At 48.6% G+C, this 24,099-nt stretch overlaps 7 protein-coding genes across 7 annotated transcripts; 2 read left to right on the top strand and 5 right to left on the bottom strand.

The window, feature by feature from the left end:
• Window positions 1-4,821: 4,821 nt before the first annotated feature.
• Window positions 4,822-6,944, bottom strand: BKA55DRAFT_641517 (uncharacterized protein; the record flags this gene model as incomplete). The annotated part of the gene is made up of 4 exons (XM_046197137.1): window positions 6,379-6,944; window positions 6,090-6,278; window positions 5,086-5,971; window positions 4,822-4,964 (listed from the first exon to the last, which is right to left on the bottom strand). The coding sequence occupies exons 1-4, from the start codon at window positions 6,754-6,756 to the stop codon at window positions 4,822-4,824; spliced, it is 1,596 nt and encodes a 531-aa protein (XP_046051459.1). The 5' UTR covers window positions 6,757-6,944.
• Window positions 6,945-7,232: 288 nt separating this feature from the next.
• BKA55DRAFT_508406 (P-loop containing nucleoside triphosphate hydrolase protein) lies at window positions 7,233-8,702 on the top strand (the record flags this gene model as incomplete). The annotated part of the gene is made up of 4 exons (XM_046187425.1): window positions 7,233-7,259; window positions 7,335-7,396; window positions 7,499-8,618; window positions 8,673-8,702. 4 exons carry the CDS (start codon window positions 7,233-7,235, stop codon window positions 8,700-8,702), a joined length of 1,239 nt encoding a protein of 412 aa, XP_046051458.1.
• A 369-nt stretch (window positions 8,703-9,071) lies between these two features.
• BKA55DRAFT_509061 (uncharacterized protein) lies at window positions 9,072-11,267 on the bottom strand (the record flags this gene model as incomplete). The annotated part of the gene is made up of 5 exons (XM_046187496.1): window positions 9,072-9,917; window positions 9,969-10,613; window positions 10,673-10,795; window positions 10,846-11,118; window positions 11,175-11,267. The coding sequence occupies 5 exons, from the start codon at window positions 11,265-11,267 to the stop codon at window positions 9,072-9,074; spliced, it is 1,980 nt and encodes a 659-aa protein (XP_046051457.1).
• Window positions 11,268-12,346: 1,079 nt separating this feature from the next.
• Window positions 12,347-13,440, bottom strand: BKA55DRAFT_726209 (aminotransferase; the record flags this gene model as incomplete). The annotated part of the gene is made up of 2 exons (XM_046201132.1): window positions 12,347-12,676; window positions 12,728-13,440. The coding sequence occupies 2 exons, from the start codon at window positions 13,438-13,440 to the stop codon at window positions 12,565-12,567; spliced, it is 825 nt and encodes a 274-aa protein (XP_046051456.1). The 3' UTR covers window positions 12,347-12,564.
• A 1,085-nt stretch (window positions 13,441-14,525) lies between these two features.
• On the top strand, window positions 14,526-16,571 carry BKA55DRAFT_538253 (uncharacterized protein; the record flags this gene model as incomplete). The annotated part of the gene is made up of 3 exons (XM_046190015.1): window positions 14,526-14,708; window positions 14,840-16,268; window positions 16,321-16,571. 3 exons carry the CDS (start codon window positions 14,526-14,528, stop codon window positions 16,569-16,571), a joined length of 1,863 nt encoding a protein of 620 aa, XP_046051455.1.
• Window positions 16,572-17,544: 973 nt separating this feature from the next.
• On the bottom strand, window positions 17,545-18,645 carry BKA55DRAFT_538252 (t-SNARE; the record flags this gene model as incomplete). Its single annotated transcript, XM_046190014.1, has 3 exons — window positions 17,545-17,892; window positions 17,958-18,494; window positions 18,571-18,645. 3 exons carry the CDS (start codon window positions 18,643-18,645, stop codon window positions 17,545-17,547), a joined length of 960 nt encoding a protein of 319 aa, XP_046051454.1.
• A 1,540-nt stretch (window positions 18,646-20,185) lies between these two features.
• Window positions 20,186-21,140, bottom strand: BKA55DRAFT_688876 (anticodon-binding protein; the record flags this gene model as incomplete). Its single annotated transcript, XM_046199278.1, has 2 exons — window positions 20,186-21,076; window positions 21,135-21,140. 2 exons carry the CDS (start codon window positions 21,138-21,140, stop codon window positions 20,186-20,188), a joined length of 897 nt encoding a protein of 298 aa, XP_046051453.1.
• Between the last annotated feature and the right edge of the window lie 2,959 nt (window positions 21,141-24,099).

The following is a 24,099-nucleotide window of genomic DNA, read 5'->3' as shown; positions in this document are numbered from 1 at the left end:
TTGCTTGACCTGGTCTTTAGCAATGAAGTTGAGAGGGCACCATGAGAAATCTGGGGATGGGGGCGTGCTCTTGGCATCCTTGATCCCAATGTCAACGCCGATGCCAGTCCCGGTCCATAGGCCTGGGCAGGCGTGGATCATGACGATGAGATACAGTGCACAACGTTATGATACCATGTCACTTTTCAGGGACATGACCAGGGAGGGAATGAATGCAATCGAGTCTGCCGTACTGTAACGTGTAAATGCCGAGAATCAGATGGTGATGCGATGCTCTCTGCACAGCGAATCCAAAAAGAAGCCCATACCTGTTACAGTGCGAGAGCAGGAGCGGCTCCCACTGGGCAAAGCATGTTGACTCGACTCAACTCCCTCACCTCACCACTCTATGCAAAGCTCGTTGTTTTGGGTTCACACCCCTTCCAAAAACGACATTTGAGAGGTAACGAGATATGCTATGCGCTAACGAGTTAAGCTGAGAGGTACATGGAGTACATACAGCCGCAGCAGCCATTTAGCACAGTTTAGTGTGTGGGATGCTGTGCTTGGGGTGTGCGTGATGACATCCGTTTTAGTGTGGGCGTGTGTAAGAAAACGTGGGCATTGTATATTGATACCACAAATAAAGAAACATGGATACAACTCAACTCGGCTCGACTCGATTAATTAGCAAGCCTGACTCTTCTTACGTACGCCAAATCTACCAAAGATACGTAAAAGGCCGAAAGTCGTCAAGAATCAAGAAACCTTGCCTTTGCTAGAGTTGTCCTAAGTTGCGAAGTGTTCCCAGAACGGCCAAACAGTCAAGACAAAAGGACACCTCCGACATAAGAAATACGAAGCAATCGGAAAGACGGACAGATTAATGCTAGATTCTTAGGATTTTGAGACTAAGATTTACTGCAATTCTCAGCGTAGTATCCAATATTGAGTTGCAATCTGTTGCATGCGTTTTGTTCTTCAAGCGTCGGCTGTAATCTGAGTCTGACACATGCATTCTCACGCGAGCTCACCAAGCACAGAAACTGCCTACAAGTACCTTGCTAAAACTTCTTTTATGCGGGCATAAGCCTCTGACTGTGTCTCGGCTTCATCTGATGCGAGGTTCCACCTATGCTCACTCTAGTAGCTACTCATATATCGGCCCTAGCTGTTATCAACTGCCAAGTAGTGTATAACTATCTACCCTGACTTCCTCAGCGCCGGGTGATAAATATTTTGAAATAGTAAAGATTTCAGAATTGAAACTTGACCAGGACAAAGTACCCAATGAGACTGAACGTATAAAAGTGAACACTGGGTACGTAAGTCATTCTCAGCCAACGGTGACCCTTGACTTGAGGTTAGAAAATGGCACCACCCGCAAAACTCTAGAACACTCCTAGATGTTCACAACAGCCCATCGCATCACACCCACCCGGCCCTGGCCGCTTGTTATCCAATTGGTTGTAGTTGCTATTGTCTGGTTTCTCTACCCCAGATTTATATACATTTTATTGACTCTTGTTCATGATGAATGCGGGGAGAGCATTTTGTGGCATCACTTTATTTTGAGTTTCAGTAATTGTATTCCTTTCATATCTTCTGGTGTCTTTGACCTACAGCCTGTGGCTCCGATGGAACATGATCAACTACCTTGTTCACTGATTGGTGTATTGTAACCCCCTTAGGTTATGAATTTGACCTCAATCGCAACCTCCACGTTCAATTCTTGCCATATTCTGGTAAGGTACCGTACTGTTCCTTCGAATGAGGCTTGATATCGACCTACGTCGTAACCAAGGCACGTCTAGGTAGTTGGTAACAAAGCCCTGTAGTAGTTATATGATACGCGTGGCTCACAGGTCAAAGCTTGCCCTTTGCGATGCCGCCGAGCCACGAGGTTGATATTAGTGCTGGCGCAATGCATCCACTAGCTTTGTTGAGTTGACAATCTTGAAAATAGGTCCAAGCCAACTGGCTGCTGGTATACGGAGCCGCAGAAGCAGAGCGGCTCCCATTTCGACTAGTAGGCAGGCACTCAACCACCCCATGCACCCCTATCGCATCTCCGGTCTCCAGACATCCCTCATGAGACAGATCGTGTGCAGGGCGATGCCGCAACGGCATGTGTTTATCGTAATCGTGGATGGACCCTTCAGTTCACCCATGATCCAGATGAACTGTTCATGATGCTGTATGTGCTAGCATGTCAAGCCCGGGCATCCCAGCATTCATTTCCCCGGATACTCTGGGGAAGTTGATATGGATTGGATGAGAGATGTGGCTGGCCATGAAGCCACCTTAGCGACCACGTCCTTCTCATAGTGCTCCCGACTCAACTAATGAACACGCACACGCAGATCCTGCTATTCTGACCCGTATCTGTAAACAATGGAACTGTATAACTGCGGCACAGGTGAGAGAACGCAGGTAAGGGAGGCTAGCAAATTGAAAGCTCCGCAAGGCAAGGACCAACTAACACTAAGAAATTGTGGTATACGGTATACTCACCGCGGTGGAAGCCTCCGGTGTAACTCTGCGTTAGGTGAAGAGGAAATCATTGACTGGGTTGCGGATTCGCTCACGCGAGCTGAGTCAAACCTCATTAACGGACCTCTTAGCCCACCCCGGCTGGCCCTATTGCCATGCGCCCCGAGCTTCCAGTTGATCTCGAAGCACAACCATCAGCAGTCCACGTCTTTGACTTGCATGTCAAACACTGTCAGCCCTGAAATCTCTCCTCTAGTTGGCTTAGCTTCAAGCCTCATGCCCTGGGGGAACCGCAAAAGACCCACCTCGGAGCCGCAGTCGTTGACTTGTCGCAGATCACTGATCCGCAGCTAACTTTAGCGCGTACTCTGAGATGGTCCTAGTCCTAGTCCAAACGGACCTGTCTTGAATTTGGGCTTTGAAACTGACGAGCCTGTTGGAATACAAGCTTCATTTCTCAACAACACCTAGCTAACCCGAGCTATGCTTGACTCTAATTACGGGCGGGAATTTTCAGCTAATGAAAAGTCCTTCTTTAGGATCCTCGAGAGGGGTCAATGCCATTAATCTCGATACCCAAGCATGAATAGACGCCCAGTCATATTGATTGTGGTTTCTTGAGTTGTAGGCGGCATGAATGACCTTGTCTCTTTAGCGCACTGTAAATACATTGTTTTTGGGAAGCTAGAGTGAAATTTCTGATCAGGAACTCAAAGCTTTCTCGCCTGAGGAGACGTCGCTCACAGGTTGCCATCACCACTTCTATCGCCAGCCCAACTGGTCAGACGGATGATGTTTCTTTACGCCAGTGTCAGTAATATTATACAGTATATACTACGTAGCTAGACAAAAAATTCCACTACTCAAGTGGAAAGATTCGTGCCGCAACGCGTCTATGCCCGTGATTCCCCTCAACACCCTGTTCTTGTAGTCTCTTCGATCCAGATCCACATCGCTCTGAAGCACTGCCAGCTTGTTAACGGGCGAAAACTGATGTTCCTGAGTCCCTCTTTTACAGTCAGCATGCGGTAGAAAAATGAAGGCGTTTCCATGCTTCCGTGGTAATTTGTGCAACTAGGCGAGGAAGGATAGTGCATATGCCATGATGTCGAGAATTTCTGCAATATGGCGTGTCTTTAGTGTAGAAAGAGGTGTGAAAGTATTGCACGACTGTTGTGGTATCATTTTCTCCGCGCTTCTCCACGAGAACCGCCCGGGAGGTAGATCACGTTCAACGGGATCTGAACCTGGCGAACATCTGGGGAAACCGAAAGGATGTGTGTTTCTCTTTTCTGGTAGATAATCTCGATTAACCTTGTTCTCGACCCGCACAATTGAACCGAGGGACGCAATTTCCCACGACAATCTTGGTGACGGATGAATCGAACGGCTTTCATGTTGCGTACCTAGAACTTTTATGATACTCCTGCTTCGTAGAAGTAGAGTAGTTAGAAAGGTTCTGATTCATCTGGCTTCACTGGCTAGTCAGGGTTTTATCATCTTCTCAAAGTATGGCACAACTATTTCTCTGCTTACACGCATACCAGCTTCCTTGAACGAAAATATTACAGATGCTTTCGCGAATCCCAGCGATAGCCAACTAGGGAAGTAGAAGAGGTAGGAAGCCCTCCCCAGTATTGATCTAATTAATTCATCCTGCAATGGACTCTCGGTAACGGAGTTTGCCCGAATCTCAGTTGATGCCATCTCGAGTTTTAGCTTTAGTTAGTCCAAAAAGTTGAAAGAGGGTACATCGCATTCTACCTCACGGAACGAGAATACTTCGGGAGGTGCAGACATATTGGTGCCTTATTCAAAAGCATGCTCATGGTCTAAGTACCACATGGCTCCTGTGCTCTCAAGAGCCAGAGAGAAACAGCAGGTGAATGGAAAGTTGAGAATTCTCTAAACTGACGCGAATGATAATGGGATGATTTCGCAATAGCTTCGTCACACAGGCTGCCATTCATGCATGTTATGGAGAGGGAAAAGCAAGGACGTGGTGACAAATGGCAAGCAGGTGAAGCAATTGCCGACTACCCCACAATCCCAGGATGGTAATGCTCAACAATGGCCGACGAGCATGGAAGGTATGTGCTTCAGTCAACTGAAATCCTCCTCTTGATTGGTCCCTGATTGAAACGCTTGCCTGCCTTGGGAAGCTTCCATCGATCCGAGATATGCTACCACGTGGTCGTCCGCAAAAAGATGGGTCCTCTATACCGTCCCGATGACGCACCTCATTAGTCGTTTACTCATTTTGGAACGTACAACAAGACGTATTGAAAATGTGTAAAGAAAGCTCGGTGTGTGACCGAGCACCTCCTGCTAGGTTTCGGGACATGTAGGCTAGTAAGCCAAGAATGCGGAGAACGTTCCCTGGCACTCGAGGACCCGGGGGAGTGTCTGGGGAATCTGGGGAACTGTTTGGTTCAAGTGCTGCTTGGCCAGGACCGCATGCATGAAACATGGGAATTCGAAAAATAAGATAACTGAATGACAAGCTGTGGCAAGTCACAGTCTCCAGAACCACTCGGTTTATCGACTTTGGCACCGACATGGGTTCATCGGTCTCGAATGAATGTGCTGAAATGAAATTAAATATGGCAGTACATACCTGTTCATCCAAAGCTACGGCAGCGCTTTCAAGCACACTGGCCTCTATTTTTCTAAGCTTTTGTGCCAGTTGGAGGCGGCCATCTCTGATCTGTCCGGCCCGGCGCAACGGCTCAAGTTCATCATGGGAAATCTCGGAGGAGAGCTGCATGAGATGGTCGGTTACCACTTCATGCAAGACCGAAACAGCTCGGAGCCTAAAGATTTGGCAGAGGGGGTGGTTTTTGATGAGATCTCCGAAATCATTCGCTCGAGCCGTGGCATCTTCTTCCTGCCAGAAAAGCCTTAGCTCCCGCTCTCCATTTGTTCCTTGGAGGACCCTGAACTCAAGACCATCCTCCTCATTCAGACACATCAAGTAGACGAAAGGACATTGCCAGCTTATTTCCCCATCTGATCGAGATAGCTTAAGAGTTGGTGACCCTCGAAATATGTGGAGCTTTGCTTTTCCCAATGGATCATCGGCCAAAGACTCCAGAGGTAGAGTCAGTCCCTCAACAGTAGACTCGCAGTCAATAAACCCATAGCTGAAAATCATTTCTGCAGGTGACTTTTCTCCGTAAGATATATTCACTTCGTCTCCAATGAATATTTCCATGCCAGGCCGAGAGAGTAAGACAATGTTGTCTTCATCGTCTTCATCATAGTAAGCGGTTTGGAAGTACGAGTGGTTAGCCATGTCAAGGGCAGGAACCATGGCATGCCCAGATCTTGGTAGTTCCAGACACCGAGATCTGTACCACGCGTCAACTAACACCCAATCATCAATAGTCACCGCCTCTCCTTCCCAAAAGAACGAGTTCCAAAACGGAAGAGCTGATGATCTTTCAATGAGTTCATCGAATTCCTTGTTTAGAGCTGAGAGCTTAGCGTCCAGTGCAGCCTACAGTGCAGTTAGGGTCCTTTTATTCCGTCGCGGGGAAATTTCTCATCCAGCGAAGAGCCTGCGGTTCCGCAACCCTCAGGTCTGGATATGCTCGCGTATTTATGGGAACACTTACCTCTAGCGAAGTGCCCTGGAGCAGAGCTCGCTCAAGTTCCGACCACATTGTTGGGACAGGGATATCACGAGGCAGAAACTTCAGGTACTCTGTCCATGGTGTTGGCGCAAGGTCTCTCGGGCTTGAAGTATCTCGGCTGGAGAGAACAAGATGTGCCAAGAGATATATCAAAATATCTGCTCGGGTCGACTTTGATGTGGTACAGTTAGCGGCTGTTGATGTATGCTCCCAGGCAGCCTAGGGCTGTTGCTGTATCAGAGAACAAATGTCTTCTGGTCTGGCGTCATACCTGATGCCCTGCAGAGTCCAGCAGTTGACGAAAATTTTGGTCGACCTTCGAATATTCTTCGACGGAAGCGGCTGAAAGGATCAAATCATGGGGAATCTGTAGTAGCTTTGTTGGGTTGTTGTTGGCGTGTCCTTGAGTCTCAACTCTAGCTCTTTCGTCCTTTTCCCCATCTGCACTGCACACCTGGTCCTTTCTCTCTGGTCTGTCCTCCACTCCTTCAACTCCCCGTGTTTCCATACTTGTCGTCAAGTTGTTGGTAGCCACCAAGCCAATTCCCTTTCCATCCATCTCTTGCAATTTGGCGTTGGTAAATTCCACATCATTCAAGCGTGCCCACGTGGGGAAAATGTCGATTGATAAGGTTGATTTTGAAAACATGGTCTGAAAGGGGGAGCCCGGGATAAGTTTAGGTGGGAAATAGCTCTTTAAACAAGAGAATGTAGGTTACTGCGATTGTCACAAGCTTTGGACGAATGGGCAGGTTCAAACATATCCGGGCTATTACCACCAACCACAGAAATCCGACCCACTTCAGCCTCTTTTGGCCGAGAACTAATTTTGCGCCGAGCGGCCTCGATGTGATTGATGAAACTGAAGTCACATCCATTCATTTCCTTCCTATCAATATCGACGGTAGAGCCTTTCCCTTTTTTTGAGAGCATAAAGAAGGATCAGGTAGTACTCTAGCATTCTGCCATTATTTCGTTAAGGACAAGTTCCGAATCAGTAGATATTGTCTTGGACTCTCACCACGAAAGCAAACCCTTGTCTTATATATTAGGGCTGAATCTAGCGACTTGGCCCTTAGTCGAGCCTCTATCAAGTCCTTGGACTGAGCAGAACACCTCTTCAATATGCCTCGCGATCCTCTCATCGGCCTGGTGGGAAAGCCCTCCGCTGGTAAGAGCTCTACGCTCAACAGCTTGACTGATGCTACGTCCAAAGTTGGTTGGTAGAAAGACCCTGGCCAAAGCTGTCGGAACTTGGCGCTGATCGCGAGTGAAATAGGCAATTTCCCGTATGCTTCGCCCTTGTCTCATACTACATGTTTTTGATGCTCTGCATCTCGGAGCCTACATTCTTGAAAGTTCGTGGTTGTTGCGAGAGCTGACCCCTCTAGGTTCACCACAATTGATCCCCAGCGAGCAATCGGCTATCTTCAGATCGAATGTGCTTGTTCCCGGTATAACGTATCAGACAGATGCAAACCAAATTATGGAGCTTGCGTTGAGGGCCGTCGTTCTGTCCCTATTGAACTTCTTGACGTTGCTGGCCTCGTCCCCGGTGCTCACGAGGGCCGGGGCTTGGGGAACAAGTTTCTCGATGACTTACGACATGCTGATGCTCTAATTCATGTTGTCGATGCTTCGGGCACTGTCGATGCTGAAGGAAAGGAGACAAGAGGGTATGATCCTTCCGTGGACATTGCGTGGCTACGAAGCGAGATCGTTGCTTGGGTTCTCGGCAATCTCATGCAACGATGGGGATCTATTCGACGAAGGCATCAGGCTATCAAGGCAACTGCTACAGAAACACTGCAAGCGCAGTTCTCTGGTTATGGTGCAACATCGACTATTGTGAACCGTGCTCTTGATCGTTGCGGCATCAAGGAGCCCCTGGAGGACTGGTCCAATGAGACCGTAGAGCTGGTCGTCAATGCCTTCATTGATGAGAAGTTCCCTACGGTCATCGCACTTAACAAAATCGATCACCCCGACGCTGATAAGAACATCTCCAAAATCGCCAAGCAGCAAGACCCTAATACCATCGTGCTGTGTTCAGCCATCTCGGAAATTTTCTTGCGAAAGATGGCTAAACAGGGCTACATCAAGTATGTCGAAGGCAGCGAATTTATTGACACCAAGGAGGATCTTATAGAGCAAGGCGACCCGACTGGCGGTGGTCTTAAAGATCTCGATGAGAAAAATCGTAACCGTATCGAGAACCTCAAGGACATGGTACTTTACCGCTTTGGATCTACCGGTGTCGTTCAAGTCCTTTCGAAAGCCGCTGAGCTCCTTGGTCTCGTACCCGTTTTCCCCGTCCGGAATACTTCCACCTTCAGTTCTGGTGCATCAGACTCCAAGTTTGTTTTTCGTGATTGTGTTCTTGTCAAGAAAGGCAGCACGGTTGGTGACGTGGCGCGCAAAGTGATGGGAGATGCACCTATCGCCTTTGTCGAAGGGGCTGGAAATATTCGAGTATCTGAAGACGATTTTGTAGCTGTGGGCAAGAATGATGTATGTCATGATCCGTCATTTTTTACAAACTTCATGCTAACAAAGCACACGCAGGTTTTGTCATTCAAGGTTGGCAGAGCTTAAGCCATAAATATCGCTGGTTAAGGTATGTATCCTAGCTATCATTGCCGTCTTTGGAATGCATATTTGTAGGGCAGGCGTTGGGATTGTTGTTCTTAGATCGGGGTATGAAACGTCCACACAGAAGTCCTGGGGTTGATCTCGAAAGAGAAAGCAATATGCTCGATATAGTGCATTTGGAAGATAAGTGGTTGATAGTATGTCAGATATTTCGTCTCATGTTATCTTGTGTGCAACACTGGGATCTTGAAAGTGCCGACATCCATGAATCGCAAGCCTGCGAGATGATTCACCAGCAACCCGAGCGTGTATCTCATATGGCAAAGGCAAAGCTATATTCTGAATACAATACCTCAGTAGGGGTGAGTGGGATTAATCATCTATCTTCAGCGGCCATTCCCTTGGCCTGTCACCCCAAATAAGCTCTACTCCGTGCATACCCGTCACTTTACGAAGCTTGTCTCCCCACTCCCCATGAATCGTTTTCTGGTAAATCTTTTGTACGTGGGTAACCTTAAGTATCGCTTCGATCATAATGCACAACTCGCGAGCCTCATAATGCGACGAGTTGATTTCAAGAATCTCGAGGTTGGGGAAGCTGGCTAAGAAACTCGGCAAATACATCTCGTCGATGGTCTTGGGGTATAAGCGGAATCGAAATTCTGAAAGTCCGATAGACCTGATGGCCGGCTCTCCACGCAGCCAGGCATGATCTTGGATGTGTTTGGTGCTGCCAGATCCTTCGAGGACGCCTTGAGGATCAAGGGGGAAGGCAAGATCCAGAGTGTGGAGCTTATGCGAAGTGAGGGTGTCGCGAAGCACTTTTTGAAGTTTTAATGGTGGTACCATTGCTCGCCGGAGACGTAACGACCGGAGATCTGAATACTGGCAGTGCTTGGTATACCCATCGGTGGCCAACATTTCGGGTTCTCGATTCAGTATCTCGGACAACATAATCAGGCCAAGGGGCCCCTCATCATCGGGTCTCCATCGAAAATCAAAATCAATGTATTGCAGCGTGCGACCTCCGCGTAGCGAAGTTAGTTGCTGGATTGTTTGTGCAGTGTTAAGGTCAGAATCGTTGGGTCCATGTACTGTAACCGCTTTGAGTTCTGGCCAAAACTCGTCCAGTCTGGCATCTGGGGGAAGTTCCCCAGAAAGCTGAACGTCTTTCAAATATAGTTGCTGCATGCGCGGCGTCTTTGAGGCCAGGTGCCACTACATCCAGTCAGTTGTGCGCTGAAGATTTCGGAGAATGGAATCACTCACTGTGCGCAGTCTGAAAGGGCTCGGCCTTCGGGGCTCTTCAAGCCGCATGTACTGAAGGTTGGGTAAGTGCGGAAAGAAAGTCTCGCTTGATGAGTCAATTTGAGGTAAGCCATCGATGTGCAGAGTTTGCAAGCTCTCATGGGCATGTTGTAAGAGTGATACCATGATTTGAGGCTTCATGATGGTTATATCTTGCAAAATGATATGATTCAGCTTTTTAAGTATACTCTTCGCGTCCGGTATTGTTAGGTCTTCGTCGGTGGAACCCCTCAATTCAAGATGCTCGAGATTCTTTGACCCTTGCAATAGGGCAACTAATTTGTGCTGAGTGAGTCTAAAGCGAGATATATCCTCGACGATGATCTGTCGGACATCGTTTCCGGAGAAGGATATCAATTTCTTAAGTGACTTCACGCCAGGGGGCCGGTCGTGAGCAAGTTTATCTTTGAAGAACAAGGTACGCCAGAGCCTCTCATTGCCATGACTAGTAAGGTACCGCCTCCATTCCTTGGAGACACCAGTACATCGGACGAGAGACCCGAAATCGAGGTAGTAGAAGATGCGCTGAACAATCTCCTGTGGGTTCCTCAAAGGGTCTCGGCGATAGAATCGTATGTGCAATGGTTGTCTTGCGGCTCGGAGTTTCTACCATCAGGTCAGAAAATAAATTCATTCACAGTCGCATCAAGCAAACAGCTCCTTACCTGAAACTTGGGCAATTCAGCAAGGCGGTGTTTATTTCCCACTTCGATGCCAGCAGTGTATACTTTCCATGCAAATTCATATTTCTTTTGGAGGCGCGATATTTTGCCTAGTCGTAAATACCCCTGAACGAGTAAGCATACTGCCGAGATGTGTTTGGGGGGGGAGTTCAAACATCTGGAAGCCTTGGTGCAAGCTCTAGTATCCATTCGGCATCCTTTTGAGCTCTCTCAAGCTCTTTAATCTCTTCAAATGTTGCGGCACGATAGTCAAGGGCTTGTATATGTAGCTTATTATCACATTTGCTGAACGTCTTGCGCACCGTGCAGTCACAGGTGTACATGGCCTCGTTGAAGATGGAACCACCCTCAGAAGCAACTTTTTCGAAGTTTTTGCAGCTACATCGTGGCCGTTTCTCTTGTCGAGTACAGACGCACAGTTGCATTGCCTTGGTGTGAATAGTCAGCAACTGGACAGGTAGGCTGTGCACTATTGGCCTCGTACTTTGGTAAATTGCTTGAGAGCGGGTTTGTATTGCTTGGCGCCGTATAGTTGGCGGCCTTCAGCAATAGCTGACTCTTGAGTTCCGGAGGCCATTGCTAGTCGCGCTTAATAGTGTTTTGATTAAATGTAGCTGGTGAATAGTGAAGTTTCAGCAGATTGCCTCGTGTCAACCATAATAGCAGGGCCTGGTTTCCTCATTAGCATCAAAACATGAGCTTGGGCAACACATTTATGTGTAAATTTATAGCTTCCCAAGTGGCGAGATCAGGTTGAAAGACTCCCGAAAGAACCGTCTCGACATTTTACCTGCGATTTCGCGATTGCAAGCTTTGACTTTGTCTCACCTGTACAGTTATTCAGGATCGCCCAGTGACTTGCACTTTGTGTTACCCTCCAAAACGACAACTGAGACGACAAAGGTCAACCGCGCCCAGTATAGATGCCTTCAATGCTATAACTGCGGATTATATTGATACCTCAGTCGAAGGTAGGTTATATCCGTTACTAAGGCGTCGTTTCCATGGCTGCGGGGAGGGGTGGGTGAATGTATTGTTAAAGCTTCTTGGACGACGCGTTTTCGTAAAGTTGCTCTCTGACCATGCGCTACCCTATACCAAACCATTATGCTCACACGTTTGGCTTTTCGAGGTTCAACAGCTACCATACTCTGAATTTAACGATAAGAAATCAAATTACCTCCAAATCGCCAACCTTAGATAGTGACATCTTAATTGAAAGAAAGACTAGCAGGAAATCTCACTGCCATCTGATCTAACTAAGCTTCCTCATGTGTCACACAACATAGGGACCTAACCAGTCCTCTATTAATAATGCTAGTCTAATAAGTCTAGATGAGGTGCAAAAGTCAATACCGGCCACAGGCAATCGGGATTTCTTGGCTGTTTCAGAAGCCAACAGCTAGCTGCGTTATCCCTTATCCTTCCAACTCGATTGATAAGTGAAAACTGCATATGATTTACACCGTCAGTGCTTACAAAAAGAAGAACTCGAGGTCAGTGATAGGTCAAACCAAAATAACAGTGGCCCCATTTGTGTGTGAGAAGAAGACAACACTGATGATATAAAAGTTGAGTATATGCTTGATGTCTTCAGTGGTATGCAGCACGTTTTGGTTCAGCTATCATCAAGAGTCAATCGCAAAGAGCTGTAAATCTCGATGACCAATAAGATATATCTGGCGTGTATAATATGTAAAGGTACACCAATAGTAGGTTGCCCTGTTTGTTTGCGGCTGAAGCGGCATTGTAACACAATGTTAATAATACATGGCCAAAACTGTGTCCATAACCAACTTGCCACCAGATGAGCATATACGAAGCCATGGTGGCTATCAACGGGGTTCCCGACTTGTTGACCTGACCTTCTCTAATCAAAGGAGCCGAATAGTTGCCGGAATGAACCCTCTGACACCATTGCTAATCCAACATTCTTCGCCATGGATCAAAGATTTGGAATCGATAACTTGCTCAGAGGCGAGTCCTCTAGTTGCAGATCAGCATTGAGACTCTTATTGGTCATTGACTGACAGGGACACATACTGTTCTAATGCCCAACGTCTCGAGGTTCCATCTTGTCCGCCATTTCCCTCCTCCCAGCTGAATTGGGCTGCAACGGGTGGTGTAACCCAACGGCCGTCCCTCCAGAAATAGGGCGTAGTAAATGTCCCTTCCATTACAGAACCATCGTCTTGGTTTACGACCAAGATCTCTACGGGATCTGCATAAGTGATACCAGCACGTTGTCGGGCTGCGTCGTACATGGCCCTCTTTGTAGTTTTAAAATGAGTATACTCGGACCTCGCCGTTGAAACCCGATCCAGGAGAAGAGTATAGGCAGAACCTTTCTGGGGTTCGTTTTCCTGTGAAGGACGAGAAGGGTCTGGAAGGCGAGCTGGTAAGAGGTTCTGTATGGGAACCTCAGGTGTGCTGGAGTGCTCAATATTGATGTCGCCTTGACGAGACACGACTATTTTAAGTTTCAAAGGTGTTGGATGAGATGGTCCAACGCAGTTTGCAATGAGTTGAGCCAGATGTGACAGTCCATCGACACCGGATAGTTGATCTACTGTGGACTGCCATCCCCAATGTATCGCTGCCTTGAAGAGTCGATCGCGGTGAAAGTCAAGCATGTACAGAGGAGAGTTATTTTCAAAGTTCCAGCCCTTACCACTGCATCCCTGACTTTTCAGCTGTGCAAGTTTAGCGTCGTACCTCATAGAGGTGAAAATGGAGAAGTCGTCAGACATTTTCCTTAGTGCATGTTTTGGAGTTAGTTGGATGGAATACCCAAGTTTTGAAAGGAGGTTGTCCAATTTGCATAGGTAGCTAAAGTTGTTCCATTAAATACCTAAAGATAAGGAAGTAGGGCAAAATTAGTAATATGGAGTTCGTATTGAACTGAAGCAGCACACCAGAGCAAGCAAGGCTTTCTGGTGGCCATCAACATCTTCCCATCTCGATGAATGAGATGTAGTAGAATTGATTGCCTTCAGATGCAAAAGCCGCTCTCTGATTGGGAATTAGATACAAGACTTTGTCAAGGCACTAGAGCCAATCATGATATGTTGCACATACCAAATTTTGGCAAGGGACTGTTTTGGCAAGATCTGTATTCGAGAGCCAAGCATTATGTATTCATGCCTAAACATGCATGTGTTCACTGCGCCTCCATATTTTCTATCGCCAAAGGACTTTCTAGATCGATCTCATGTAGGAGAGTGCCGAATCATGAAAGAATCCCCGCAACATGTCACCTCATAATTCGCAGAAATCGGCAGACCGCTAAACATCAAAATCAAGACAGGGATCTCGGGGAGAGCAGAACAATTAGGTCAATATGTTGACCGCCAGGGATTATAAACCACGTCCGGCTTCTAAACCATGGATCTCAGTTTGCAGTTCAAGCCAAAGGAAGATAGGAATTGCCCAGCTGAGTGTACATAGGTACTGCCCGTTGAGATTAGTGTCGCTTGCGTGCCTCAGGCATAAGGGTAGAAGGACGTCACCAAACACATAGCGTCACTGTCAACCTCAAAGTCTGGGCATCCAAATTCACTAAAGTTGGTGCTGATCGGAAAAACTTTCAGTGGACCCGGCCCGTGAACCTCCACTGCTGGCGCGCCAAATTTCAAACAGAGCCGTCAGCTTTTTCTGCGCGTGCCCCAGCCCAGCCCGCCGAAGCTACCAACTGTGATCTGGTTCTGTGATACTGCTCCGGTCTGCGCCTATACATCATCGGCTTCCCGACTCCCTTCAATCCCGCATCGACGGCCTCGCTTCCATTATCACCCCCCGCTACGCCGATCCCCTTCAATAACCCATAGGCTTCGCAATGTCGGGTCCAATTCCGTCAATGGCTCCAGGCCAGCCAACCTACGTACCCGTCGACTCTTCATCTGGCCTCTGGGAGCGGTTAACACATTGGGCTTCTGAGAACAAGACTGTCGTCTACACCATTGCTGGTGTTGGTATTGCTGTTACAGGTGCCGGTGTTATTTACTACCTCAATGATAACGTATGTGCCATTGCCACTGTCTTCATTTTGATGATGTCGGATATTTTTGCGGGCACCTTGCGGCTTTGTATCGGATATCACAGCACTAATAAGGAACAAACCTTGACTAACTTTCCAATTCGAAACTGCAGAGCGGCAAAGACACAACACCAAAGCTGAGCAAGAAGGAGAGGAGAAAGCGAAAGGAAGCCGATCGCAAAGCTGATAAAGAAGCGCCCTCAGCTGGCCCCTCTCAACCCAAGCCTGCTTCTGCCGAGAGCGAGCCCGAGCTGCCCGAGGTCGATGAAGAGACTGTCTCTGGCCTCACCCAAGAACAGCGTGAAGAGTATGCCGCCAAGCTGAAACAGGCTGGAAACAAGGCCTACGGCGACAAGTCATACAACAAGGCTATCGACCTCTACTCTAAAGCCATCCTCTGTAAGGCCGACCCTGTCTTCTACTCCAACCGGGCAGCGTGCCACAGCGCTATGAGCGAATGGGACCAGGTTATCGAGGACACCACCGCCGCTATCAACATGGATCCTGAGTACGTCAAGGCCATCAACCGCCGTGCTACTGCCTACGAGCACCAGAAGAAGTACTCCGAGGCCCTCCTCGATTTCACTGCCTCATGCATCATCGACAACTTCAAGAGCGAGTCCACGGCCCAGGCTGTTGAGAGACTTCTCAAGACTTTCGCCGAGCAGAAGGCTAAGGAGATGATGGCTTCCCGACCACCTAAGCTGCCCAGCCCCATCTTTGTCGGCAACTACCTCCAAAGCTTCCGCCCTAAGCCTCGTCCCGAAGGCCTCGAGGACTCGGAAGAATTGGATCCTGATACTGGTAAGGGACAGGTGCAGATTGGACTCCAGGCCTTAGAGAAGAAGACTGGCGATGGCTACGAAGAGGCTCGCCAGGCTTTTGAGAAGGCCCTGGAGCTCGGCGATCTGGGTGAGTATGAGGCGCTTGCTTATAACATGAGGGGTACGTTCCGCACCTTGCTAGGCAACCACGCCGAAGCAACACAGGATTTCGACAAGAGCATCGAGCTCGACCCCTCTATGACACAGAGCTACATCAAGCGTGCCAGCATCAGCCTGGAGCTTGGTGAGCCTGAAAAGGCCGAGGCTGAGTTTGCCAAGGCTCTCGAGCAGGATAAGAACGACCCCGATGTCTACTACCACCGCGCTCAGGCCCATTTCATTAAAGGAGACCTCGCCGATGCCCAGAAGGATTACCAGAAGTCGATCGACCTTGACAAGGACTTTATCTTCTCCCACATCCAACTCGGTGTCACCCAGTACAAGATGGGCTCAATCGCTTCGTCCATGGCTACTTTCCGACGTTGTATTAAGAACTTCCCTAAGGTACCTGATGTCTACAACTACTACGGAGAATTGCTCCTCGACCAGGGTAACTTCTCCGAAGCTGTCGAGAAGTTCGACACGGCCATGGAGATGGAAAAGCAGACCAAGCCCATGTCAATGAACGTCCTGCCCCTGATCAACAAAGCTCTGGCCCTCTTCCAGTGGAAGCAAGACTTTAAGGAGGCCGAGGCTCTTTGCCAGAAGGCCCTTATCAGTAAGTATCCTCCTACACGATGCTACCAAATAACATCTTAACAATAACCTAGTCGACCCCGAGTGCGATATCGCCGTCGCTACCATGGCTCAGCTGCTCCTTCAACAAAACAACGTTCCTGCTGCACTCAAGTATTTTGAGCGCGCGGCGGAACTCGCTCGAACCGAGGGTGAGATTGTCAACGCCTTGTCATATGCTGAGGCAACCCGAACACAAGTTCAAGTCACAGAGAAGTACCCAAAGTTGGCAGCCAAGTTGGCAGGTGGCGCCGGGCCCGGTGGCCTTCGTATGGGCCCCCAATAAATGTTGTACGAGAAATAAACACCAATCAATGACTGGCCAATGGCGTGTAAAGTGTACGAATTAGGAGCAGACGAGAAAAAGGATGGCGTTGATTTAGGATGGGATGCGGGACATAACCACACTCTGTCCACCAAGGGAGCTCACCCAGCTGCTTCCTCACCAGCAAGTGAGGTCCAATGCTCTGCAGTTGGGGACTATAATGCACACAACTGAACCCAACTGTACCTGTATATAATAAGTGCTTCTCTCATGTTTTTCTTCAGCATATCGGGAATTTTTGAGGATGGACGCAGGGCAGGTACTCAGCAGGCTTGGACATCTTTGGTGCATTGGAGGAAGAAAACGAGTCGTATTTTTTTCGTCAAGCCCTGTCCGATGACTTTGTGAAACTGGTACTCAAAATCACAGTATGTAGACCCATATGATTGAACAGCCTAAAAAGTCATGACATTAATACCATGGAATCTCTACTCCAATAGCCTCAAGCATTCCAGGACTTTTTCTGGATCATGTTCCAACGTAAATACATACAACAATGGCGATACTCCTCTCACTTGTCTGCCTGTCTTGTCGTATTGGAGACGGACTAGTAATCATACAAGAGAAGCAAAAGGGATGAAACGCCGCCAGACAAAAACAATCAAAAATACCATCTGAGAATAAAAGCTCCCATGAACCCGGATTTTTCCATTAACAACTGACAGGTTTATGAGGTGAGCTCCAACCTCTCCTCCCTGACTCCAACAACAAGGTCCCTAACGCTTCAGCGCTCAAGGGAAGAAGAATAATTAAATACGGGATGCGGTATACGGATCAAGACGTGTCGTATACTCTGGTCTTGCGGGTAAAAGTAGAAGAATGGGAACTTAAATGCGTCGTCGAGATATCTATGAAGGGAGAACGCGTAATGAAAATAAGCAGAGCGTCGGCATCATAACAGCGGCAATGGTGTCTGAGATGATCAGCCAGTCCTCTACTTGTTGTTGTTGGCTACAGTGACACCAACACCGACGCCCACAGCAATAGCGATGACGATGAGCAGGACGACGAGGGCACACCACCACTTGAGCTTGCGGCGGTTGGCGGCGTGCTTCTTGGCCACCTCAACTTGCTCGTTGCCCTTCTCCATGTGATCGACGGTGTTGATCGCATTGGTTTCAGCGGCCTGGATAACTGGCTCTTGCTGCTCGACAATGGTGGCGAGCTCCTGGTAGAGAATGGCAAGCTCGGAAAGAGTCTGCTCAATGCGCTGAAGCTCACTGTGGCGGGCGCGAACATTACCGAGTACGGAGCTGGCATGCCCAGTACGATTTGTTCGTAACTGGATTGCTCATTAGCCATGATGCCCGAGAAAGCAGCTAATTGCCGCCGGGGAGAATTACTCACAGCAGTCTGGAACACACCCTCGTTGCCCCAATCAGCGTTGGCGGCTTCTTGAACCTCTTGCTCGGAAGCATCGGGGTTGACGATACGGTACTGACGGGCAATCTGATCGCGATAGCGCTGCTGATAATCTCGTTCGATGCTCTGGTATTTGTCGAGCTCTGACTTGAAGAAGGTCTTGAGGGACTGCAACTGGGTGTTCTTTGTGGTACGGGAGCTGTCATTGGTCTTTGCAAGATCGCGCTCGAGTCCCTTGATGCCGTCCTTGATAGCGGTGTTTCGGATCTGGGTCTGAGAAACATACTGCTCGAGGTCGTGGTTGGCGGACCCATCGGTACTGCTGAGGGTGCGTTGGTGGAGTTGGCCGATGTAGTCGACGTCGTTAGTCAGACCCTTGATCTCATCGCGGAGTTTCTGCACGCGGTTCAGGAATTCTTGCTGAGAAAGACTTGAGCTAGTAGCCGTAGCCTGTTGCGAATAATCCTGCATTTCATATTGGTCATTGCCATGGGCTGGCGCGTCTTGCGCATATGGATTGGCCTGGAAATCGCAGCATTCGGGTCAGCAAGATTGTGGTCAGTTCATAAGGGACAGGGGATAACAAGGCTGCGCATACCTGGCCATAGCCATAGGAGTTATCCTGAGCTGAGCCCTGCTGGTAAGGGTTCTGATTGTACTGATCGTAGGACATGGTGATCAATTATGCTCGAACAAGGAAGCAATGGCGGGGGATGGATGGTGATGATGAGAGGAGCAAAAGCACTAATAAAAGGCTGGTGCTGGTGGTGAGAAGTGACGGGATGAAGCTGCCCGACCGAGCTTTAGTTTGTCTTGGCTTTAGGATCAATGTGGATTGGACGATATGGGCCGGGGCCGAACGCCAGAACTTAGTGGCGTCTGTGGACTTTTGCGTTTTTGGTGGATTTTGAGCACGGGTCCTTCAGTGAACGGGTACGAACGTGACGTAGGTGCCCCGAAAGGTTTTGGGTCTGAAAAAGCTTGATCTTTTGGTTGAACCGGGTCGAGAGAAATGAGTAAACAAAAACACCTCGCTTATTGAGATCGCCAATTTGATTATGCTGATGTGGCAACTAGACCTTGATATCTGACAAAATGAATCATTCAAGTTCAGGTTTCAATTGCTGACCGAGAGGGAATTCATTCGGCTTATGTATGAGGTTCTAAAACCGAACCCCGGCAGTATCGGATCTACCTAGAATCGTTAGGTGCCTGCGTACGCAAGTGGCGGGTGTTCATTCGAACCAAACACGGAAGAGAAACATTGGGCAACTTTCCAGAAATACACAGGCCCAGCTCAAGGGTCTCTCGTCGTGTCGGTGATCCTCCATTCGCCATTCAGCGATTACTAGTCGTCAGCCATTGAGGCTATGGCCACAAACTGCGAGTGCGAATCTCCATCTGCTCACTGAGGCTAAGCATTGATGTCCCTTGTCCGCCGGACCTATAAATTGGTGGACGGCACGGGGAAAACCATGGCGGGAAATCATCGCAGTAGAATTATAATAGAATCAGGATATACAACACATCGATGAACCATTAAAGCAATCTTAGACTTTTCTCAACTTACAAGAAACAATTAATGTGACCAAGAAAAAACATTAGTGTTCTGTTCTGAACTTTTCCCTATCTTCCCCATGGTCAAGAAAAGGTGGCTGAGCCGTTGAAGGTTCCATTGACAGCGCCAAGACAATGGTTCGGTTCTAAGTAGTTTCGATGACGGCTAGCTAACATAACTCCAATGCAAACTGCTGCGGTGTAATAAACAGAACTGTTTCGTTTCAAAGGGCTTTTTCGCCTCGGCAGGACTCAGCTTGAGGCTGGCATCTGCCTGGAGTCTTTTTCGTCACCGTTCTCACCTCAGTGCTGATGCTGGTCACCATAAGCCAATAAACATCTTCCACTGCTCATGGGCTAAGCCGGTTCTTCCAATACTATAATCGCCATCTTCTCAGGGTCGTCGCCTCATAATCTTGGATCGTAAAACTCCGAAACGCCAATTTCTTATTCCAGTTCATTTACGCGATCACGTATCGTCCCTGCTCACGATGTGTTTTAACTGAATAAGTTACCAAGATCATATGATCAACTGTAACGTAGAGGCTGCCTAGGCTTGCGATTCGAAGTGGCGTTTGATTTCGATGGAGTAGGAGGTGACCATCGCACGACATCTCGATTAGGATTGATGCTTATTGGAGATATGTGAGATGTTCTCACAAATAGTTCTTCTTCTTTGCGGTTCGTGTGTATTGCGTGAGGTGCCATTCGACGTCGCCATCCTTGTTCTCCAGGGTGCCGCTTCGGATCTCAAATACCCTCATTGTCATCCGTGGCCCAACTTCAGCCAGCTCGACGCTGTCGTATCCTGTCCGCACGAAAACATGATGCCTGACTTCAATGCTGTCCTCGATGTTCTTGAATGTGACAACTCGGTTGCCGACCTTGTTTTTGCTCGTGATGGCTTCCCTGGGAGGAAAGACATGCTTTAATACTTTCACTACCCGCTCACCCAAGCGACTTGTAAAGCCATCAAAGATGAGGTGAGGGTACGACTCGCTCACTGTCCCTCGTACGCTTCCAGGAATATCGTGGCGTAAAACGACGTTGTGAAGAGAGAATGAGACAGTTGGACCGTGGGGAAAATGCGACAGTGTCAAAGCAGTTGGGGTGCCTCGATGTTCGTGAAGAAGGACGACGTCGGAGAGGCCAGCTGACTGGGCGGAGCGCACTAGATCGGGCAGGATGAGGTTTCCGCGATTGAGGCGCACGGCAGTGGGAAGAAGAAGTCTGATTTCCTTGGCGAAGGCCGATAGTCTAGCTGAGGGATCTCGGGAAGTCGTCACAAGAACACGAGGATCGACAACGCCCGAAAGCTGAGCATACTCATCGTCCAGATCGAGCTGCTCGTTGGTGGTGAGATCAGGCCGCGATTCGTCATACTGGTAATCTTTGCGAAGTGACTTGTCGTTGGCAATTGAAGGGTCTAAAGGCTTGCCAGAAGCCAAAGAAGATCTCAATTTGGCTCGTTTCTCGCTGATCTCAGCGTCCCTCAGAAGAAGAGCACGTCGATAGAGGTAATCGCGCCTTTGGCGCGCTTGTTTGCGCTATACCAATTAAATTAATATTCATAGAGAGAACAATGAATCTCCTGTTGGAACTTACAATCATTGTTGTGGCGTCTGCCCGCTTTTGCAATGTGATGCTTGAGCTTTTGCAATATGTATAAAATTTCTGGACTAGGTACGTTCCCACTCAAGAAGTCGGCAGCAAGAAAAAGTTCCTTATCGAGGCGGACGTGATAACGAAAGCCGCCTATCACGTGGGCGCAAAATGTCCCACCAACTGCACTTAGCAAAGAGGGTCCAGCTGTTCGCCTGGATATAATTGTTCAACAGAAGCCATAATTTCTTGCCGCCAAACTTCGTGACGTGCATTCTGTGAGGGTCCTTACTACTCGCCGAACCCGCTTGACTCCGAGTATATCCCTCGCCGCCTGGCCATCCTTTGTTCCGGCGCATTCGTTCCCGCGATGATGTGAGCCTTACCAGCGACTTGCAACTTCCAAACACTTTTACTATCCGACCCGAGCCACCCCTGGGCCTCCCATACGGATATTTACCGAAAGAACAACAGCTGTAGGTGAGTCGCGCTCGCTTTCTAGGCTGTCGAGGGGCGTATTGAGCCTTGTCATCGCCCACTGCGTCACCGCCACCCTTACTTTGCCCTGACGCGGGGCATTCAGCTGCTGATAAGTCTTTGCAGAAAAACTCTACGAGCCACCAACAACTTAAACAGAACACCAACATGGAGGGCGCCTTCACCCATGTTGGGAATCATTTGATATCCGACTCCGCTGCTGCCATAAAAGCTGGAGCTGATGACCTTTCCACGATCGACCCTGACGAGAGCTTACTCTATGGCAAATATGGGGATCGTAATGGCCGCCGCCGAGCCGATGATGATGATAACCAGACCGAGGCTTTTGAAGAAGACGACAATGATAGTCTGAACAGTGTTCCGATCGACGGACTCACGGGACTCAAATTAAAAGGCCAGGATGAAGAGAAAGAACTTCCGGCCCATGCCTGCGCGTAGGTTTATCTATGGCCTTGATATTTGAATCTGGCTAACATGGTTTAGTTACTGCGGCATTCACTCCCCCGGATGTGTTGTCAAATGTCTCACCTGCAACAAATGGTTTTGTAGTGCGAGAGGCAACGGCACCTCGACCCACATTGTGAATCATCTCGTTCGAGCTCGCCACAAAGAGGTTCAGCTTCACCCTGAATCTACGCTGGGTGACACTGTACTCGAATGCTATAACTGCGGAACCAAGAATGCTTTCCTCCTAGGTTTTATCCCAGCAAAGTCCGATACTGTTGTTGTCCTTCTCTGCCGACAGCCTTGCGCCGCCAATACCTCCAACAAGGACATGAACTGGGATACATCACGATGGCAACCCCTCATCGAAGAACGAGCTTTTCTGCCTTGGCTGGTCGCAACCCCATCCGACTCCGAGCAGCTCCGAGCACGTCACCTTACACCGAATATGATCGCCAAACTGGAGGAGATGTGGAAGATTGAGCCTAAGGCGACAGTAGTTGACCTTGAGAAGGCAGCCAGCATTGATGACGACCCTCAACCTGTCTTGCTAAACTATGACGATCCTTACCACTATCAAAACATTTTTGGACCTTTGGTCAAAATGGAATCTGACTATGACAAGAAACTAAAGGAAGCGCAATCAGAAGATGGACTTCTCGTGCGTTGGGACTACGGTTTAAACAATAAGCATCTTGTCAGCTTCAACCTCCACAAGATCGAATCCGGAGATGTCAAGCTTGCTGTTGGTGATGAGATGCGCCTGCGTTACAAGGGCGAGCTGCGATCTCCATGGGAAGGGGTTGGTTATGTCATCAAGATCCCGAATAACCAGTCTGATGAGGTCACCCTGGAGTTGCGCAAGACTGGAAACGAAAAGCTTGTACCCACTGACTTATCCCACAACTTTTCAGCAGACTACGTTTGGAAAGCGACTTCTTATGACCGCATGCAGTTGGCTATGAAGACATTTGCTGTCGATGACATGAGTGTATCTGGTTACATTTTCCACACGCTTCTTGGTCATGAGGTCCAGCTACAGGTCATGAAGACAAACCTGCCTAAGAAGTGGTCTGCCCCTGGTCTCCCCGATCTCAATCCAAGTCAAGTTGGTGCCATCAAGGCAGTTCTTCAGAAGCCCCTGAGCTTAATTCAAGGTCCTCCTGGAACTGGCAAGACTGTCACATCGGCTACTATCATTTACCACTTAGCCAAGATGAGCGGAAACCAGGTTCTCGTTTGTGCACCTTCCAACGTCGCCGTCGACCAACTCTGCGAGCGTGTTCACCGTACAGGACTCAAGGTTGTTCGTCTCACAGCCAAATCTCGCGAGGATGTCGAATCATCTGTCAGCTTCTTGGCTCTTCATGAGCAAGTGCGCATGTCGGAGCACAACAGCGAGCTTGTCAAACTTTCACAGCTGAAGAACGAGCTTGGCGAGCTGTCCAGTCAGGATGAGAAGAAGTACAAACAGCTTACCAAGATCGCTGAACGAGACATTCTCAACAACGCTGACGTCGTCTGCTGCACATGCGTGGGAGCTGGCGATCCTCGTCTTTCGAAGATGAAGTTCCGAAATGTCCTGATTGATGAATCGACTCAATCGGCGGAGCCTGAGTGCATGATCCCTCTTGTTCTTGGATGTAAGCAGGTCGTCCTTGTTGGTGATCACAAGCAGCTTGGCCCTGTCATTATGAACAAAAAGGCGGCTAAGGCTGGCCTTAACCAATCGCTTTTCGAGCGCTTGGTCAACCTTAAATTGTCGCCTATCCGACTCAACATCCAATATCGAATGCACCCCTGTCTATCTGAGTTTCCTTCCAACATGTTCTACGATGGCAGTTTGCAGAACGGTGTCACACATGAGAATCGCCTTCGAAAGGATGTTGACTTCCCTTGGCCGGTCGGAGAGATGCCCATGATGTTCTGGTCTAACCTAGGCCACGAGGAGATTTCTGCCTCCGGAACTTCATACCTCAACCGCACGGAAGCATCCAATGTTGAGAAGGCAGTTACTCGATTCTTT

This window comes from Fusarium redolens (genome assembly GCF_020744475.1).
Source record: "Fusarium redolens strain MPI-CAGE-AT-0023 chromosome Unknown BKA55scaffold_6, whole genome shotgun sequence".
NCBI classification, from domain to species: domain Eukaryota; kingdom Fungi; phylum Ascomycota; class Sordariomycetes; order Hypocreales; family Nectriaceae; genus Fusarium; species Fusarium redolens.
This window is presented reverse-complemented; position numbering and strand designations above follow the sequence as displayed.